Here is a 19901-nt window from a genome sequence, read left to right as displayed (position 1 = left end):
CTGGATCCTTCCTCTTTGGTATCTAAACACCACCTTCAGCGACAGGCGTTCTCTGTTTCTACCTGCGGAGGCAGAGCCGGTGCCCTTTGCTTCCGGTTCCCTCTCTGCAGCGGGTCTGATGAGGTCATGTGTTTGGAAATGGGAGGCGCCAGCTGAGCATCTTTGACCATTTGTGGGGCCTGTTTCAGAAACACAGTCATGTCGGAATGGCCCCACTGGCCACGCTCGCTCCCAAGACAGAAAAGACGAAGAGGATAATAAAAAATTCACTGGAGCTGGACCAACCGTACACTTTGCAAATGTCCTTGGTTTCAAATGACCGTCATTCACCTCCTCTCTGAACTTCTACTGAGAATCGTTTTTATAGTTTTCAAAAATATAGCTAAGGCCTCATTTTTGGAGATATTTTGCACTCGTTTTTTTAATGGCCATTTGAGTAAGTCACTCAAGAGAATAAACCCTCCACCATGGTTGGTGGCTGGCAGTTACTTGTACACGAAGAAGTGGAAGCTTTTGACATTGGAGCAGGTTGACTCATACAACATCCACTTTTACGTAGTTCCAAGTGGTTGAAAGGCATCCGGAGGGGCAAATTCTGACGGTCAGCTTAAAAAATAAATACACTGATTCCACCTTGGAAGTAACTTTTACTTGGAATCAAGATGGTGCTATTTTGGAAAAAGCTGCCTGACTTTGTTTGAAGGAGCACTGCATTACTCAATATGATGATTACTTTTGCCAGAAGACGTAGCTGTTGCTCGCCCGAATAGGTGACCCTGCTTTGCGGGTCCCAGGCACCATTCTGTGACCTGCTGCCGGGCTGGGGTGCTTCAGCGCCTCCAGGAATTGTACTTCACCCTGGGCATCCACAAAGGAAACCCTACACTTTCCCTTCCCTTGTTCAGTCTGAGATTCAAAAATTATATGACTTAATTCATTTGTGAGTTGGCCAAAAATAACAGTGAAAAGAAAACGGGTCTGAACCGATAATGAGGAAAAACAAGACTCTGTTCTTAACAGTTCAGTGGACGAAGGAAAGAAAGAGGCGTTCCTGGAAACAATGGCAGGATGACCTCCAACGCTTGGTGCCCTGAACTTGAAAACTGCCCGACTTGACCCAGCCCAGGAGTAATTCCTCTTGGATCCAGGCGTATTGACATTGGAATGACCGAAGGGAAATCATGTCTAATGGTTTTTCGTGAAACGACCATTGTGAGCCCTGAGGGTGGATCATTCGCTTCTCTCTTGCGGACACCCATGGGCCCCATCAGAGCATGCCCGGTGTTAGCGCCGAGAGGGTGAAGTGGGTGCTGGGCGTCCCCCAGGCCCTGGTGGCTTCGGGCTTTGCCCTGTGTTCCTCGGAAGGGCCGGTGGCTAAGGTCCTCCGCTGGCGGGGTTTGTTTTGGCGCCGTTGCATTCATGATGTTATCCAAACCAGCCTCAAAGGAGGCCAGTGGGCTGAATCCTGGGGAATGATCAATGAGTGTCTCACAATGAAAAATTCAAATTGGTGCCTGTAATTTTTTAGGGGAGGGGCTTCTACACCTTCCACTTCACCTGCCCCTGTATTAAGCTGTGGAATGGTGATTCTAGTAGCGCAGCTTAAGGTTTACAAGCGACTTCATGGCTTAGTTGAACATTTAAAAAGTGGAGACAGGTTATGAAGGATAAAGTACACAGTCTTTGGAGCCAGAGGGTTTGAAGTTCAAACCCTGTGTGCCAGCTGTGGGGCCCCAGGCACATGTAAGTCCTTGGTGTCCGTGGCTGCCAAAGCGGGTGTGAGTCCTTGCAGGTATCTTCTGAGCAAGTGCAGGAGGCCCTGACTCTGAGGACTTACGCCCATGAACCCGCTACGGGGGGAGAACCATTGTGCCCTGGACACGATCCTGAGCCTGGAGCCCCGGTGACCCTCTCTCCCCTCCTCTTCCCTAGATGATTTCTCAGGATTGGAGACGGACACAGCCACACCCACGGAAGAGGCGTACGTTGTCTATGATGCAGGTATTAACTGGTTTTAAGCACATTATTTGTATAATTTCTTTCCTGGTGGGAGGACCTTATTTTAATCCCTAAGTGGATGTTCTGAATTGCAGTTTCCTTCAGAGCCCTGGGGCGGTGGCCGGCCTTAGGGAAGGTGTGTACCCCACACTTCTGAGTTGCCCCCAGTACATATTTGATCCAAAGGAAGAGTGTGCGTGGTTGAAAATACAGCTTCCAAACAAGTTCCCTCTGCTCCCCACCTCTCCCTTCCAGCCCCTCCTTCCTCCAGAATTCTCAGCTGCCCCGTCTGAGCCTCCCCCTCCTCCGCTCTTTGTAAAACTGACCAACATCTCTGCTTCCTCTCTTGGCTCTTCACATTCTTCCCTGTTCTCTCTTTTTCTGATTCCATGGCAAATGCAATGCTACAGATGTGTTGATTTTTTAAATCATAGAATCTTTTCTAGTTAAGGGTAAGCATATAAGATTAAGAGTACAAAATGCCTTGGGTAGATCTGGAACTGTTTCTCAATGAACGGTAACAGTGGTGTTGTTATACTTACCACCCTGCGCTCGTTGGAGAAATTCATGTCGGCATCCTGTCCCCACCCGGGTGCCGGCCTTTGACACTCAGAGGTTCTCACTTTTGCCCTTCACCTTGCCTGCTAGTAGCCATCGCTCAATGGTCTGAAATCACAAATGTGGGAGCAGTGTCTCCTTTGCTGCAATCATAATACAGTTTGATGCAGGGTTGAATCTTGCAAACAAAAATTAACTTCAGAGAAAACATCAATGTCAGAACGCAGAGGAAGGTTCCTTAGCACCTTTGCAAACACTATGCAGCTTCCCATTACCTTTGAGCAGCTGAAAAGGGAGCAGTTTTATTTTCTTTTTTAAATGTTAAAAGATTATTTCTCTTAGTGGAATTAATCCCACCTCCTCCTCAGAAAAAAAGCCAAAGATGATAAATGGAAAACAATCAAGTTTATTTTCTGATGGGAATCTGTTATGCTCTAGGAGGGAAACTGATTTAGGTAGAGACTGGCCTTGGACAGGGACCAGGACCATGCTAAACTGGGTGAATTCTAAGGCTCGCTCAGCTTTGATTTAAAAACTTCATTTTTTCTGGTCAGATGTGGTTCTTTTTTCCCGTCCTCTCTTTCCTCTGCAGCTGCTTTTCTGAGGGGACTGAAATGGGGGGAAATACTGTTTTATTAGAAATAAATTATGTTTGGGCATGGCATTTATAGTGGGGTGTGTGCGCGCACGCCTTAATCTAGAGTGGGATCTTAGAAAGTCTCTTTTGGCTGCAAACAGTGCTCCTTTGCAGGGTGAGCCCAGTTACAGAGCCTTCATCCCGTTTCAGATTATGAACTTGAGACCTCGAGGCCACCGGCCTCCACCAGGCCCCCCACCACGGCCGCCACGCCCGCCGTCATCCCGGCAGAAGGCACCATTAGCTCCTTCCCCGAGGAAGAGTTCGACCTGGCTGGGAAGAAGCGATTTGTTGGTAAATAGAACTTTCTTAACCAGAGGAACGGGGTTTAGCTTGGGCCCTTTGAAGACGCGCATGGCCAGCCCCCTGGCCTGGCCGAGGAGGCCCATGTGGAGCAGAAACTTTCCCAGAGTGAAGTTTCCACTTGGGGCGACCAGCGAGTCACTCCTGTTGCGACCACAGGGACTCTGCGGACAGCAGGAGAGGGGCGCATGCGGGGGACTTGGAATTGGACAGAGTAGATAGAGATGGGCTGATCTGTGTGGCCTGAGAGTAAGGGACACTAGGGAGTATCAGGTCGGGAACACGAGTATTTTTGTCGCGGCCGGTGTCTGAGACGGGACTTCCTCGGGGCTCACAGAGATGAGCACTGACCGACTGATGGTCGCCCAGAGCCAGGGCTTTCCTCTGAGCCACTGCCTCTCTCTCTCATTAGCCTCGAGGCCTTGGGACCCATGAATTTATCCTCCTCCTTTTTGGCAGCTACGGAGACAGTTTTGAGAGGAAACTGTTTTGCTAAACTGTGTTCCACTCCCTTTGGGAGTCTTCTTTTCCCACGTCCTTAATGAACTGCACTAACGAGGCACTTAGATTAGTATCTTACTAAGTAGAAAAAAATAATATCTGACTAAGTAGACTGGCAACAGCTTAAACTAATATCACACTCTTTTGTTTCCAAAACAAATGCTCTGCTATAAGCAGAGAACAGCTCTTGCCAGCCAAGATGTAGTTCTGAGTGTCTCGACGACACGCACTTGAAGAGTGAGCGTAATTAATGTGCGGCGGCATTCCTGCGGGAGATGCCAGTGCTGGCCCGTGGCAGGCAGCAGCCGGCTGAATTCACCAAATCCGACTCTCTCGTTGCACGCCGGACTCGGAACTCCTGTCAGCGCTGTTATCAGCTGTCCCCGAGAACTCCGCTGAAGACGGAGAGGCTGCCATGGTCTGGCTGTTTCTGTGTGTCCGTAATCTATACAGCATAGATTACTTTCCAAAACTTCCAGATGAGATCCATGGACAAGCCCTAAAGGCCCAATTTTATACAAACTATTGGAAATAGAGGAGCTAAAAACTGCCTTTGGTTGGAATGGCCACTGGGAATGAGCACCCGCACCAAAAGATGCAATGGAACACTTAGAAAGTCCTAGAGCCCTGGCCGGTTTGGCTCAGCGGATAGAGCATTGGCCCTTGGACTAAAGGGTCCTGGGTTCGATACCGGTCAAGGGCCTATATACCTCTGATGCAGGCTTGATCCCTGGCCCTGGTCAGGTGCATGCGAGAGGCAACCAATCGATGTGGCTCTCTCACATAGATGTCTCTCTGTCTCTCCCCCTCCCTCCCACTCTCTTTAAAAATCAATGGAAAAATATACTCGAGTGGGGATGAACAAAAGAAGAAGTGCTAGAATGAGAGCACTCTGGAGCTTTGTGTGCATAAAGCCCGGCCCTGTGTCCCTGGCGTTTCCAACTTATAGAGGGCGCATCTCAAACAGCTGTGGGCTGGAGGGAGAGCCTCCTCTTGGGGCCCTTGTTTCCCGCCCCCCCCCCCCCCTCAGTGTCTACAGACTCAGCAGGGCATGGGACATCAGTCCAAGTCCTGCCTTATTCCTGGTGCCCTGGTGCCCGCTGAGGTTAGTGTAGAAAAACCTCGAACCTGTTCATAAATGTGGGTAGCTATTATTGTGCTGAGCAGAGTGTTGCAGAAGGCTTTTCAGGCCTGGCCTTTGCAGACATTCCAGATGGGGATGGGGGGTCATGGAAGCCCTAGAGAAGGCCTCCCAGGACTGATGCCAGAGGCTGTATATCTTGAATAGTGTATATTCCTTTCTGGTCCCAAGACTGTCTAGGAATGAATTTTGTTCTGGGCCTGATTCACACTTTTCCAAATGTTTGGGCATAGGAATGGTAAAATGCTGCAGATCTAACTTATGTTAAATGAATTGCAGTTTGGGAATCTTTCAAAGTAGCTGTGAGGCCATAGTCATCAATGTTCATGGGGCAATAGCATCTTTTGAAACCATGAGATTAACAGATAGAAATGGGTGGGTCCGTTAAGGAGAGCTAGGGATGTGCTTCTGGGTTTGCCATGAGGGCCGATGACCTTGGAACCTCTGTCTAGCAGGGAGAGACTGAACGATTGGTCTGCTCCATGGAGCAGACCTTATGTTTCTGCCTCCAGAGAAAGCCTTCAGCAACCCGACTGGGTGTCTGTTCTTTTACAGCTCCTTATGTGACGTATCTTAGTAAAGACCCATCCGCCCCTTGCTCTCTGACCGATGCTCTGGATCACTTCCAAGTGGAGAGCCTGGATGAAATCATTCCGACTGACATGAGGAAGAATGACCTGCCTCCGCAGCACGCGCCCCGCAATATCACCATTGTTGCTATGGAAGGCTGCCACTCATTTGTCATTGTGGACTGGGACAAAGCCACCCCGGGAGACGTGGTAACAGGTGTGTCCAAGGCAGATGTTCAGAGTTCCCATCACCATGTAGGTGGGACATACAGATAATAATGGATGACAGATGAGGATGAGTATATGGAGGGATGGATGGATGGATACAGGGATACATGCATGGATGGATTGGATAGATGGATGGATGGATGGATACATGGGTGGATTGGATGAATGGATGAGTAGGTGCGTGGGTGGACTGGATGGATAAATGCAGATGTCTTCTTTCAAAAGGATGAAATATAGGCAGGTAGGGAAGTCCTGTGGGGCAGTATGAAGAGCACTGGATGAAGTCAGAAGTCCAGAATCCTAGTCCAAGATAGATTTGCATGACCTTGAGCTACCTACTTCATCTCCCTGGACATTTGTTTCCTCTTATGCAAAACATTGTTACATCTTTTGCATTCTGTAATCCTGCAAAATAGCCAGGGAGTCCATGTAGCCACTTGTAAAATTAGATCCTACAGTATGATGGATGATGAAGAGCTCCTACCGTGTGCTACCTTGTGACTCTCCCTCTTCCATTTTCCATGCCTGCTTCCAGATCAGTCTTAGTGCTTCTGAATTGCTTATGTGGGAATTGGATGCGATGGAAAAAGGCCCAGGCATCTTGAGCCTCCTAGATTCTTGGCCTGTGAGATGATCATGAGTTCATCTGACTCTGCCAAGGATATATTTGAGGAGAAATATATTGAAATAAGTTTTTACCGAAGATAATTGATATTTTTTTTGAAGAGACCCTTTGTGAATGATTTCTTCTGAGCCTGCAAGTTGTGTAAGAGGAAGGGATATGTATGTGTGTGTGTCTCGGGCTAGATGGGTGATGGTGGTATAGTTTGACATTATCTGTCACTATTATGCTAATGTAGTTCATCAAAGTCATAGTACTTTTGCTTTATGTCCCTAATATTATCTCTTAAAATGAGAAAAAAAGTATTCAAGAACATCCAAAAAGCAACTTTTCTTATGGAGTTTGCACAGTAGCGCAAAAGCCAGGATAAGGGACACAGGAAAGAATGGCCCGGGTATTGTGCCAGGTGAGGTTGCAGGGCCCAGAGGAGCCATGATGGTGCAGGATCAAGGAGTCTGGGCCTTAGGTGTAACTAACAGTGCTGGTTACTCCAGTGTGCGTGCTGCGTGGGCTGCTGCAGCCAGTATCTATAAAGTCCAACATGCTTCTAATAGGAAGCAGTAAATCAATGGAAGAAGGAAAGCTTGCAGTCAAAACATCCAGAAAATTCTTTTCATTGAATATGGTTTTATGAAGGGCAATTTTGAAAATCAAGCAAGCAAGCATACAGAAGAATCATTGAAAACTTTACCTTATACTGTTTAGCTTTTGACCTCTTGCACAACAGAGGTTACTTAACATAAGTATACCACTGCTCCCTGAGCCCTGGGGCATTTGAGAAACACGGCTGCAGGATGAGAATTATCAGTTATCCTTCGGGGATCGCCCCATTTGAGGACCCCAGGGAAGCTCTCCATGTCCACCATGACTAGGTCTCCCTTCACACCCCTGAGAGCACGTGGACAGATCCTTCATAGTTCCAGTCACAGCTGTGTTATTTGGTCTGTCTGTCTGCTCTACTGCTCCCTGAGTCCTCAGCACTTAGTATAGTGTCTGAGCAATAGTGGACATGCAATAAATATCTGTTAAATGAATTAATGAATGAACTTGAACAAGATACTTAGCCCTCTCTAAGACTCACTTTTCTCATGTCAAAGTGTGGCTACTCATACCCATGCAGTAGGCCCAGGAGAATTAACCAGAGAGAAACAGGAAGTGTTTAGCATAATGTTCGGGACATAGGAAGTGCTTGACAAGTGGGTTCTCCCTTTGTGTGTAACATAAGAGATCTAGAACAGAGGATGCGGGCAGCTGTGCCATGACCTTCGCTCGGCCTTCTGAGGCAGCCTGGGCAGGTGTCAGGGCCGAGGGCCCCCCCTCTGAGCTCTGTGAATAGCGATGAGGCAGAAAGAAGAGCTGCCTGACTGCTGTCATTAGACATCAAGGTCAAGGGCAAGCACGGGTATTCACCACGAGAAATCGTAGGGGAGCCTTCACCAGTCAGGTAAGACCTCAATGACTCCAGGGTCTTTCAGCCACACACGCGTACATGGCATTCCACAGTGTCTTTGTTTCGTGTGAGGGACGGTTGTGTGTGTCTCTACCAGGAAATAATCTTACCACTTGTGTGGCTGTCACTCCTCTCTCCCTCTGCTTCTCCTGGGCAGTCAAGATGAGGTGGGGTTAGTTCTGAGGAGATGAGGGGGCCACGGGGTGTGGGAGACTAGGAGGAGGAGGAGAAGTGGGAGGCTAGCAAGTCTCAGGAAGTGTCTTTAATTTTGTCACCTGCATCTGGAGTCACCAGAAGATCCCAACATTACCCCCCATCCTCACCCAACACGCAGTGTGCTCTCTGGAAACTCCCGCAGAGCCGGCGGCCGTCGCCTCACCCCCGCCCTCCTCCACGGGTTACTACACCTTTTGCGGGGCGTGGTTCCTTCACGCTCACTGGGTTCTTCCTTCTTCCCACACGCAGGCTACTTGGTTTACAGCGCATCCTATGAAGACTTCATCAGGAACAAGTGGTCCACCCAGGCTTCGACGGTCACTCATTTGCCCATTGAGAACCTGAAGCCAAACACAAGGTAGGGCGTGGCGGTCACTGAAAAACCAAACAATGAGGCCCGTGGACACAGTGACAGGTTTCCTTGGGCTGGAAAGGAAGAAGCTCGACCAAAATGTTTTTATGATTTCCTTTGCCTCCTTAGTTCTGTAGCGTAGCCGTGGACACTCACACAGCACAGGTAGCTCCTCGGAAGCAGTTACTGTGGTTACTGCAATTGTTAGTCTGTTGTGTGGACATTTTGTTCCCTGGTTTCCAGAGACTCAACGCCGCCTACCACTGGGTAAGCAAAGGTGTTCTGTATTGAAAAGGAAGTGATCCTTTTGTCGTCACCCGTGTGGCGGCGTTAGACGGCACACCCTCCCCATATGACGTCAGTGGAGCAGCCATTGCTAAACGTTTTAATTCGCTGGTACTCAAACTCTATGATGTAAAGTTTAGATCATTCCAGGAATTAAAATAGGTTACCACCACGTCTTCCTACACCGGGCACGTGCTGGCTGGGTAGAGGGCCATCTGGGAGCCAGAGTGTACAGCCTCGGTGTGAAAAATGCAGGATGCATCCCCAGGGTCCAAAGTGGGGGAGTTTGCATTTCCGCTTCTATACGATCTGGTTTTGAAGGTGATGACTGTCAGGAAAGCTTCCCTGGTGGGTGAACACGGTGAAGCACGGGCACGGGATGGCCGAGCCGTGGAGTGCCTGTGAACCAGCTCTCTGGGGAAAACAGCATTCCCTGGTGCGTGGTGTTTGCCAGTGCTCCCACCTGGGCCAGAGGTTTTCATGTCTAAAAATCGGTTTAAGACGCCGTTAACCAGGAGAAGGAGGGTGGGGCAAGGCCAGGTTGTTCCAGGCAGAAAGTTTGCTCAAAAAGACGGTGCGTTCTAGGTAGGAAAGGAGGCCGAGAAGGCAGGAGGGGTGAGAAGGCTGGAGGCTAGACACTGGTCCCAGAGGGCCTGCGGAGCCCCCGGGGGCCTCTGTCCTACCGTCCACCCACCGTCAGCTGCCTGGTGGACAGACCGGAACAGCAGCTGCTATTGTGGCCTCCCCAGGGTGCCTTCCCGGCCATTCGTTCTGATGGGGAGTGCTGCCCAGGATGCGAGCACCGTGCCTTCTCCCACACGGGTTCCTCATAACCGCTCTGAACAGCTGCCAAACTCTCCGGGCCAGGGAAACGCTGTGATGGGAGGATGCTTTTCCCCTGTGTGACCCTGAGGAGGAGGAGGAGAAGTGGGGGACTAGCAAGTCTCTGGGGACTCCCTTTAGGAATCCAATGCTTCCTCCATGGAGTCCAGGTTTTCCTACCTCATCACTGTCCCCAGGCTTCCCAGACGCCACCCTCAGGGTCCCCCTGAATCAGAGACACAAGAAGCCATGGATGCAGAGGAGCCAGAGTGTAAATGCAGCTGTGGCTCTTCATCGCGAGTCTTGGGTTTGACTTCGCGTGAGCATATCACCCAGCTCTGCCAGCTCACTTTCCGGAGTGCGTATTTTAATCCACAAAGTCCGATGATTTGTCACTGTGGAGTCGATTCAAAAGCAGGGCCAGAGCCTATGTAAGGCGGCAAGGCATGGATCGCACCTGCTACTCGGGCGAGGCAGACACTCTTCAGAGTATGAATGTATATTTTAGCTCATAGCAAAAGCTTCATGTGGTTTTTGAAAACAGGAGCTTCACTTTCTTCATAATTCCAGGTTGCTTTTCAGCGCAGCTTATTTAGATTTACTTGGACACATTAGGTGAAGTTCAAGTGGAAGCATGTCCTTGGAGTTGGGCCACGTGGCTTTGCGGAGGATGGGATGATGATGCGCCGGGACGGTGGGTCTGGAGGTGCTGAGGTGTCAGAGGGAGACCCGCTGATGCAACAGAGACGCTGGACCAGCTCCCCTTCGGGGACTGGCGTCTCCTCGGTGCACGGCTGAGCGCAGAGCTTGGGGAAGGGGCATCAGGCGGCTCCAGTGGTGGCTCGAGAAACAGTCAGGAGGAATGTCCCCTGTAGCCTCAGAATGTGTCATCCCTTGGGCTTTCATTTCCTTTTTCTTAAGGAAAAGAGAAAGTATCTGTAAAGTTTGACCAGAATCATAACAGCCAGACCCACCACTTGACCAGCTGCAGTTTCGCCTTTGATTCCTCCCCAGCCACCCACGAAAGTGCACGCCGCTGGGAAAGCGTGAACTGAGCAGCGTGAGATCTGGAGACTTGTGTGCTCAATTGTGCACCTTTTTCTCAAATGAAATTTAGAAAAAATTCTCCCCTTAATGAGATGTGAATGACTTTCTTAAAAGGCTTCAAAGAAGACTAATTTTACTGGGTGGCTTCATCAGCTCAGCCATTTCGACCAGCTCTGTTTCATCAGACACAAAATCACGTCCTGTCTGTAACTGTGAGGCCGCGGGCTCCTTGGTGATCGCGGATGCTCGGAAGCGTGGCGCCAGGACACAGCCTTTGCTCTCCAAATGTCAGTAACTCACCTTTAAAACCCAGTGCCTTTTCGTCAACGCATGTAATCTGTGCGCCTGATGAAGAATTCTGGAACGAAGTGTGACTCCTCTGGTCAGAGCCACATGGAAAGACTCGCCATGAACTCTCCAAAGCGGTGCAGAGCCACACTCGCAGGATGTACCCCTTCCTCGCCTGCAGTGGCCCAGGAGGGCATTGGGGGGGGGGGGGGGTGGACACACAGAGCTTCACAGAGACTGAGTGGGTACCCCGTGGTGCTGGGCCCCAGTCTCTCCAGCCACCGCATTCCTCCTGTAGCTCCCAAAAGAGCAAAGCAAGGTGTCCCGGGACTCCCACCCCCGGGGGCCTAGCAGCCTCCCCCTACGTGGACGAGCGATGTGCTTGCTGCCCATTCTCTGTTCCAAGACCGAGGAGAATCTCGAGAAGTTCTCCAGGCCTGCTCCCCATCCCTTCCTGGACTCGCTCCTCTCTCCTGGAGGCGCAGAAGCTCGAAACTCTTCTAAGGCTTCCGAGCCAACCACAGCGCTTGTCATGCAACCAAAACACGTTGGTCGCCTCTGGACCCCGCCTCTGGACCAGTTCTCCCTCTCTGCCCGCGGTCATGGCGGAGCCCAGCGGCGCCCTCCGGAGCCTGGCCCTTCAGCGGGGCCCGAGCAGGACAAGAGGAGGTTCCTCCCAGGGCTGAGTCTCACAGCAGAACCACCGGGTGCCCTAAGGGACACTCTCTCAGTGACGCCCCGTCTGCTCCCAGTGGCCACAGGTCTATGCTGTTCATTGTATTGTTTTGAAAAGTTATTAGAAAATGAGAAAGTTCAGAGAACGATGAAGAAATAGCAGGGATGTGTGCATTAGTAAAAAAAAAAAAAAAATAGGACTCAAAGTCTGCCACAGAGTAAGGAGTTGGGAAGTCTGTCTTATTACAGAACTTAAACAAGCGTCTCTCTCAGCAAGCGTTTTCTTCCCATTTCAGGTATTATTTTAAAGTTCAAGCCAAGAACCCTCAGGGCTATGGACCCATCAGCCCGTCGGTCTCATTTGTCACGGAGTCAGGTACGGCTGCCTTCACTTCTCATTTCTCCCTTTTCTCAAAAACAAATAATTTGGAATAATGACTGCAATAGAATAAAAACTGGAAAATTAGAATCCTAACTTTTCTATTTACTGAATTCATATTGGCTATTGCTTTATTAAATAAACATCACTTTCTGCTAGGTTAAAACTTGGACAATAATATTCAAAGTAGTCTTTTTTGGAACTGCCTTGGAAATGGAAAGGTCAAATTCCAGTGAAAGGGGGGATCTAGTTCTCAGCCATGCAGGAAAGATAGTCTGAATCTCTCTGCAAAAGGTTTCGTGGCAGAGGTAATTTTTTCATTGCAAACAGCTGAAGAGCATAACTAGCCTGAGGCCTGAGAGGCAGCTGCTTCTAACAATGAGTTACGTCTCTAAGATGCTTATTTAATTGTTTAAGATTTTTCTTTTATTTTTTAAAAATATATTTGTATTGATTTCAGAGAGGAAGGGAGAGAAATATATAGAGAGAAACATGAATGATGAGAGGAAATCATTGATCGGCTGCCTCCTGCATGCCCCCTAATGGGGTTCGAGCCTGCAACCCAGGCACGTGCCCTTGACCAGAATCAACTGGGGACCCTTCAGTCCGCAGGTCAACACTCTATCCACAGAGCAACACCAGCCAGAGCGAAGACGCTTTTTTAGACCAGGAGATGAAGATGACGTGACCTAACATGGAGAGTTTAATCAAAATGCTATTCAGAACCTGACCAGGTAGCTCAGTTGCTTGGAGCATCGTCCCGATACACCAAGGTTGCAGGTTCAATCCCCAGTCAGGGCACATGCAAGTGTCAACCATGATTGCACAAATAAGTGGAACAACAAATAGATCTCCCTCTCCCTCTCTCTCTCAAATAAATAAAATTCTATTCATTCTTACAAGCAGCATCACTCAGAGGGTGTCCCTGTGTCGGGAGTGCTGGTGTGCAGAGCTCTGAGGCCCTCCTATTAAATGTGCCCGTGTTCATGGTCTGAAGCGCACAGAGCTGCCCCTGGAGACAGTTCCTGGGTCGGCAGCCTCTCCATGTGGGAAGCCTCCTTCAGCTCAGCCCAGCCAGCTGCACACCGAGGTAGCGACTCTGGCTTCTATTTGGTTATATTATTTCCTACATGTAGCTTGGTCCCAGAACATATGTCATTGGAAGATATTTTTTTAAATGTAATGACTTGAAATCTACTGCATCAAAACATGGGGAAGAAAATGAAATCTTTTTGAGAATATGCTCTATACTGGAAAAGTAGGCAAAGGACCTCAATAGCACTTTCACCTATTTCATCTAAGAAGTGTGTTTCTCATTAGTAATTAAGAAGAAGCCATTATCAGTGGTTAATGTGCTAACGTGGGGAATGTGTCTATATTTATGGCTACATTTCCTAAAAAGAAAATGGACTTTTGGCAACTTTCAGAATCAACATGATAAAAATCTATAAGAAGAAAACCAAATTATTCACATGTAAGCATCTATCAAGAACCTGATGTCTGAAATCTGAGGGCAGGAAGGCACATGTGTAGCTCATTCTCGTTCATTACTCAGCAGCATTCCTTGCACGGCGGCTGCACCACAGTGAGCTTCTCCACTCACCTGCTGGTAGACATCGGGCTGTTTCTGCTCTTTGACTATGAAAAATAAAGCTGCTGTGAGCATTCATGTATACAAGTGTTTGCCGGGACATGTTTTAATTTCTCTTGGATAAGATCTCAAGGCTACAAAGGGTGGATTGTACAGTAGGTACATGTTTACCTTTTTAAGAAACCACCAACCTGTTTTCCCAAGATGGACACGTTTTAAAACATAATGAGTATTTCATTTCATTATTTTGTGGTACCCAGTGTCAAAGTATTCAGAGACCCACAACTTCTATAAAAATAATGAAGTATTTCTCAAAAGAAAGTGCTCAGAAAATAAAAACTAACAAAAATGTTGGCCTCTGACAAAGAAACCGTATATTTTTTCTTTGCTACTCCAGTTGGGTTAGCCCTCTCGGTTATAATACACATTTAAGCACTGGCATGGTTGTAAATGTGATAATGGAGTCATTTTTTTTTTCATTCCACAGACAACCCTCTGCTTGTTGTGAGGCCACCAGGTAAGTCTGTCTTCTTGATAAACTCCATATTTGAGTAATCATGTCGAACACTGACTATGAGATTATTACAAGTGCTGGACCATTTTTGCATTTTTATATTAGGACAACATCAGTGGTTTCTTTACTCCCTTCATCCTAATCCAGGGAAAAGTGATCTGGGAATTTTTTAATAGCAGCCAATATTGATGAAAAAAACCCATTATGGGTGGCCAAGCTCTCTGAGAATAGATAAGTTTATTTTCATTCAACCCCCTTTGAATATTTTAAATATTTGAAAAGGTAGCAAAATGCATTAAGTGTATAACAAAATTTTACTTTGTTTTTAAATAACCTGAGAAAGCTCTATTGCTCAAGTTCAGGATGGGTCTTCTGAGTGACAAGAACAGTAGGAGTCTATGCAGAGGGACCTGGTGGGGGGTAGGATGGTATGCCTTGCAAGATCAACTTTGCCTCTATAGCTTATTTCCCTTGAGGCATAATGCCTTTTTCTTGCTCTGAGAATCTCTTCACTATGTTTGAGTAAAAGGAACTCCACAACTGTGTTTCAGCCCTAAGAAGGCAAAGGAAAGAGAAAGAGGATGCCCACTGGGAGGTGGGAAAGCTTGGCTCAGGGAAGCCCTGAGAAGGAAGGCCCAGCAAATAAGTCAGATCTCTGGTCCTTGGTGCGAGAATAAACACTGGAGCACCATGCCCTGGTGTGTTTTTGTTGTCAAGGCGGCGAGCCCATCTGGATCCCATTTGCTTTCAAACACAACCCTGACTACACGGACTGCCACGGCCGGCAGTATGTGAAGCGGACGTGGTACAGAAAGTTTGTGGGCGTCATTCTCTGTAACTCACTGCGGTACAAGATCTACCTCAGTGACAACCTGAAAGGTAGGTCTTTGAGGCTGGTTGGCTGTGGGAGGGTAGGAAGAATTTTTATTTTATGAGCTACTCACTTGACATAGCAGGTGTGTGAGGATATATTTAGGTTTAGCTCACATACAAACCAGCTTGGCAGGCTCTGTTTTAGGGTGATTCGTTCCTACACTGGCACCCAGAAAGATACATATTTTAAATCTACCTTTTAGGAATGAAGTCCAAAATTCTGACATAAATTTGAAGGCCAGTTTTTGCTGTTAACGCAATAACAGGTATGAGTATAAGCTGGAAGCATTGAGGAAAACACTCCCTTCATTTCCTGCTACTGGCACAACTTTACAGAGAAAAAGACACAGATGGTAAAACATGCATTATCAGTACCATCTTTTCCAAATAACAAGTACATCGTCTTCATCGTGGGTGGGGAGTAAAACAAAGGATTACACGCACACTTTGACCAACTAACATTCCAAAATGCCATCTGACCCAGCTGGCTTTGCCTCATTCACCTACGCAAATTTGTTTTTATTTATTTTTTGTTTTTGTTTTTGAGTTTTTCCCTTTATTTTTATTGTTGACACTATTACAGATGTCCCCTTCCCCACCCTTTGCCTGCCTCCACCCAGACCCCAATTTTATTTCAAAATTTGCACAATTTTAGTAAATACATTTTTCAATTTTTCCTCAGCTGCTCTATATTTTATTATGGTTTGTTGTTGTTTTTTTCTTGCTAGTGGCATCATTTCAAGATAATGTCAAAACAAAATCTCCCTTACAGTCCTTCACGCTGGCAGTTCCTCAGTGTATATGCCTCTCCCAACACTCACTGTGTCTCTCTCTGCCCTTCTCCTCCTGTGATTCAGAATTCCTAGGAGAGGTGCACAGCCTTCAGCATCCAAGGGTTGAGAAAAACAACTTTGTCCTACTGTGCAGCTGTGTTTCAGCACCACGGACAGTGCCTCATGGCCCAGACACACACTCTACTAGTTATAAATGAAAATAGGTTCTTCTATTTCTATAGTTCTTTGTACCTTTCACAGTGCAGCCCCTAGACTAGATTAGTTTCATCTGTCCTTTTTTTTTTAAAAAAAAACCAAGGATTTAAAAAGTATACCATTTATAGTCTGAAACTGCCTGTAATATTAATGGTTTCCATTTAGTGAACACTTGTTAAGTATTTAGCATACATGATCTCTGACACCTTAAACACTTTTGGGTTGGTGCCATTATCACCAAGTTTCAAACATGGAAAGTATGACACACAGAGTTTAGTAATGTACCCACTTCAAATAGTCTCTGAAGCCCAGGCAGACTCCTAAACCAGCTGCGGCACTTTTTGAACAGTCACTGACTTATCTTATTCCTCCACAAAGACACATTCTACAGCATCGGAGACAGCTGGGGAAGAGGCGAAGACCATTGCCAATTTGTGGATTCACACCTGGATGGGAGAACGGGGCCTCACTCCTACATAGAGGCCCTCCCTAGCATTCAAGGTAATGAGAACACAGACCTGGCATATTCTACTGGGGATGAGAGAGGAGGACTGATATGGGGAGAAAATGCACCGTGGCCCTGCCTTTGGTGTACTGCTTGATCACAGGTTGTTGGTAGCATTATAGCTCATGACAATCAAACATTAACAAAATACACCTACTGTGTGCTGGAGTTGGGTACGCCTAGGGAAAGAAGAGCTCAATGGAATATAAGACCTCATCCCTACTCTCAGGAAGATGGTCCATGACCATAAAGAGAAGCTAAGTATCTGAAAGGCAACTAACAGATACAACTTAAACTGTAGATCAGGGGTCCTCAAACTTTTTAAACAGGGGGCCAGTTCACTGTCCCTCAGACCGCTGGAGGGCCAGACTATAGTTTAAAAAAAAACTATGAACAAATTCCTTTGCACACTGCACATATCTTATTTTGAAGTAAAAAAAAACAAAATGGGAACAAATACAATATTTGTATTTGCATGTGGCCCGCGGGCCGGAGTTTGAGGACCCCTGCTGTAGATAGAGACAAGAGTCATGTCACATGGTCGTCCTGTTGTCAGGCGATTGAGCAGGTTACAGCCACCGTCTGAGTGTGAGGGAGGCCGGCCATCGGACACTGTTGGGGAAGGTTTTCAGAAGAGGCAGAGTCAAAAGAGGCCTCGACACACACAGAGTGGAGGGCCTTTGTGGGGAGAATGGCAGGAACAGTAAGGAAGAGAAAAATAAACAAGTGCAAACCAACCGTGACCTGCTTCCGGAGACAGTCTGTCAGCTATTTGATGATGGCTGTTTTAAGGTGGGACAAGTGTATTCACCTCAAGGGTGAACACCTTGCGATATGTTACTCCCCCAACAAACAAATAATCAGAACTGAACGAAGTCCAGCACTTTTCCCATTATGCACTCAATTCTCAACAATCTGGCATTTTCAAGACATGAGATGTTTTCTGATCCATCGACATTTTTAGCTCCGGGGGAAAAAATGGTACAAAATTATTCATTTTCAAAGAAGTAAAATACAATAAAATACATAAAACAATAAGTGTATTAAGGTTCTCCAGAAAAACAAAACCAGTGGGGGCGGGGGGAAGGGAGAGAGGTGCTTATTTCAAGGAATTGCCTCATGTGATGGTAGAGGTGGCAAGCCCAGAACCGCAGGGGCCAGCAGGCTAGAGACCCGGGAGAGTCAGTGTTTCCGTGGGAGTCGCTGGCAGAACACTGTCTTCTACACGGGAAGGAAGTCTCTTTAGGGCCTTTAACTGATTGGATGAGGCCCACCCACAATATGGAGGGTAATCTATTTTACTCAAAGTGTTGCGACTTAAATGTTAATCTCATCTAAAACACACATTCACAGAAAGACCTGAATAATAGTTGACCAAATATCTGGGTCCCATAGCCTAACCAAATTGAATACAGAAAATTAACCATCAAAATAAACATATTAAATATAGGGTGTCCCAACAAATGTATACGCACACTTTGAATAATTATAAAGGCAGTGTTTATTAAAATACATCCCATTTTCAAAATTGAGCTATCGGCTGTTAAAACATGTACACATTTTGGGGAGACACCCTATATACAGGTATAAGTGCTTTTCCAAAGTCACCTTACTAACATCAACAGGTGTGGTGGAAAGGGGTTTGTTACCAATATCAGGACTCCTTTATTGCTGTTATCTCTTAGGAAACCCCATGGATTTTAGGAACGCTGTGCCAGGAACAGGGATAAAGACCAAATACATATTTCTTACTATAAATGGCAGTATCACAGATACATTTCTCTCCTCTTTTTCCTTTTCTTGTTCCAGGCTACTACCGCCAGTATCGCCAGGAGCCCGTCCGCTTTGGCAACATTGGCTTTGGGACCCCCTATTACTACGTGGGCTGGTATGAGTGTGGCGTCTCCATCCCAGGGAAGTGGTAACCACGGGACGAGCGTGCGGAAAGCTCGCCCTGCCCGGCCCCCTGGACTAACTCGCACTGAGGGCTGAGCAGGAAAAGGAAGACGGCGCCTGTCCCAAGCCCCTCTGCCCCGTGTCAGCAAGGCCACAAGGTGGACACTGGATATTTGGGGCATCTTCAGTCTGGACTCAGCCCCATTCCTGGCCTGGACCACACACGGGATTCAGTGTTGCTGTTAAGTTTGCTTCTCCACACGTTTTGCTTATAATAGCACATCCCAGAGACAACCAAAGCACACAGCTACCCGGGGTGCCCACTGATTCAGGGTGATTTTCACACTTCTTAGGCACAATATCCAGACCATCGGTATCTCCAGAGAACGGCAGAAGCTGGCTTCATGGGATGCTACACGCTCTCTTTTTTCACCGGACTCCTCCCAAACTAGCTGACGTTATGCTCCTGGCCTCTTTCTCTGCAGGAGAACTGAATTACTCAAATCATCACCAAGGAAATATATCCTGCTTAAGATTTATCCCATGGACTCACCCACTGCTAGACCAAATGTATCAAATCTTGGTAAATCTCATTTTGATATATATATATGTATATTTGCATATACATATCCACACTTGTCTGCAAGAACGTTGATTAAAATCGCTAAATTTGTACCTGTTTACTAGAGAAACGTGTGTGGGACTTTTGGGAGCAAAGGTGCTGTTTACGAACATCTTATTGAGTGTCCAGAGCATGCGCACTCAGCAGTGGAGAGCCACGCCTCCTTCCTGTGAGTGCTGCTGAGCTGTGGGTGGCGGGGATACTGCCGCACGGGTGGCAAACTCATTGCAGACTGAGTGCCTTCGATCTCCCACACCCATGTGGAAACGCACGGCTGTCTCTGTGGGGACAGACCTAGCATGTTTGCAGATTAAGAGTTTAGGTCCCGAATGATTTGAAAATCCAGTCTTAAAGAAACTCCTTTCCCTCTCCTGCCCGTCTCAGTGTCTGCTTCTTGAAATAAAGCACCTTACCCCTCTTCGCCGCAGCTCACGTGAGTTTATTTAAAACACGGTGTATAAGTGAATTTTTCTAATAAGCAGGTAACTGGCTTTGGCACCCACCAGCTGGCCATCACCATCGCCATCGGAGGGAGAGAGGCTCCAGGCTGAGGCCCCTGGAAGAGCCTGCAGTTTGCAATTTCCTGAGTGTTCCCTCGGGTATGAATTGTTCATTAGCCATCAGTGCGCTCAAGCAGGCGTGCTGGGCTGTCCCACAGCCGGCCTGGTGGCGGCCTCCTCTGGGAGAGATGGGGATCCGGTCAGCAGAGGAGCAGGCGCCTCTCTCCTTCGCCATCCACACTCTTCATAACCACACGGCGTGTGCCCTGCTCCTTTCACACACTAAGGGCTTCCTGCTCACTCCTCAGAAATACGCTGAATCCCCTGGCGTTCACTCAAC

At 47.5% G+C, this 19901-nt stretch overlaps 1 protein-coding gene across 1 annotated transcript in view; it reads left to right on the top strand.

Moving 5' to 3' along the window:
* The window catches only part of FNDC1 (fibronectin type III domain containing 1), a 68870-nt gene extending 49391 nt beyond the window's left edge, over positions 1-19479 (top strand). The window contains 9 exon segments of the mRNA XM_070417394.1: positions 1933-2001; positions 3344-3487; positions 5694-5924; positions 8473-8581; positions 11989-12068; positions 14150-14179; positions 14894-15055; positions 16417-16539; positions 18353-19479. Coding sequence (XP_070273495.1) covers positions 1933-2001; positions 3344-3487; positions 5694-5924; positions 8473-8581; positions 11989-12068; positions 14150-14179; positions 14894-15055; positions 16417-16539; positions 18353-18468 — 1064 coding nt within the window. The 3' untranslated portion in view covers positions 18469-19479.
* The last annotated feature ends 422 nt before the right edge of the window (positions 19480-19901 follow it).

This window comes from Myotis yumanensis, unplaced genomic scaffold (genome assembly GCF_028538775.1).
Source record: "Myotis yumanensis isolate MYYU_CA2020_CCGP unplaced genomic scaffold, mMyoYum1.0.hap1 SCAF_6, whole genome shotgun sequence".
Taxonomy (NCBI): domain Eukaryota; kingdom Metazoa; phylum Chordata; class Mammalia; order Chiroptera; family Vespertilionidae; genus Myotis; species Myotis yumanensis.
The sequence above is the reverse complement of the archived record's forward strand: the minus strand, read 5'-3'. Positions and strand labels throughout refer to the sequence as shown.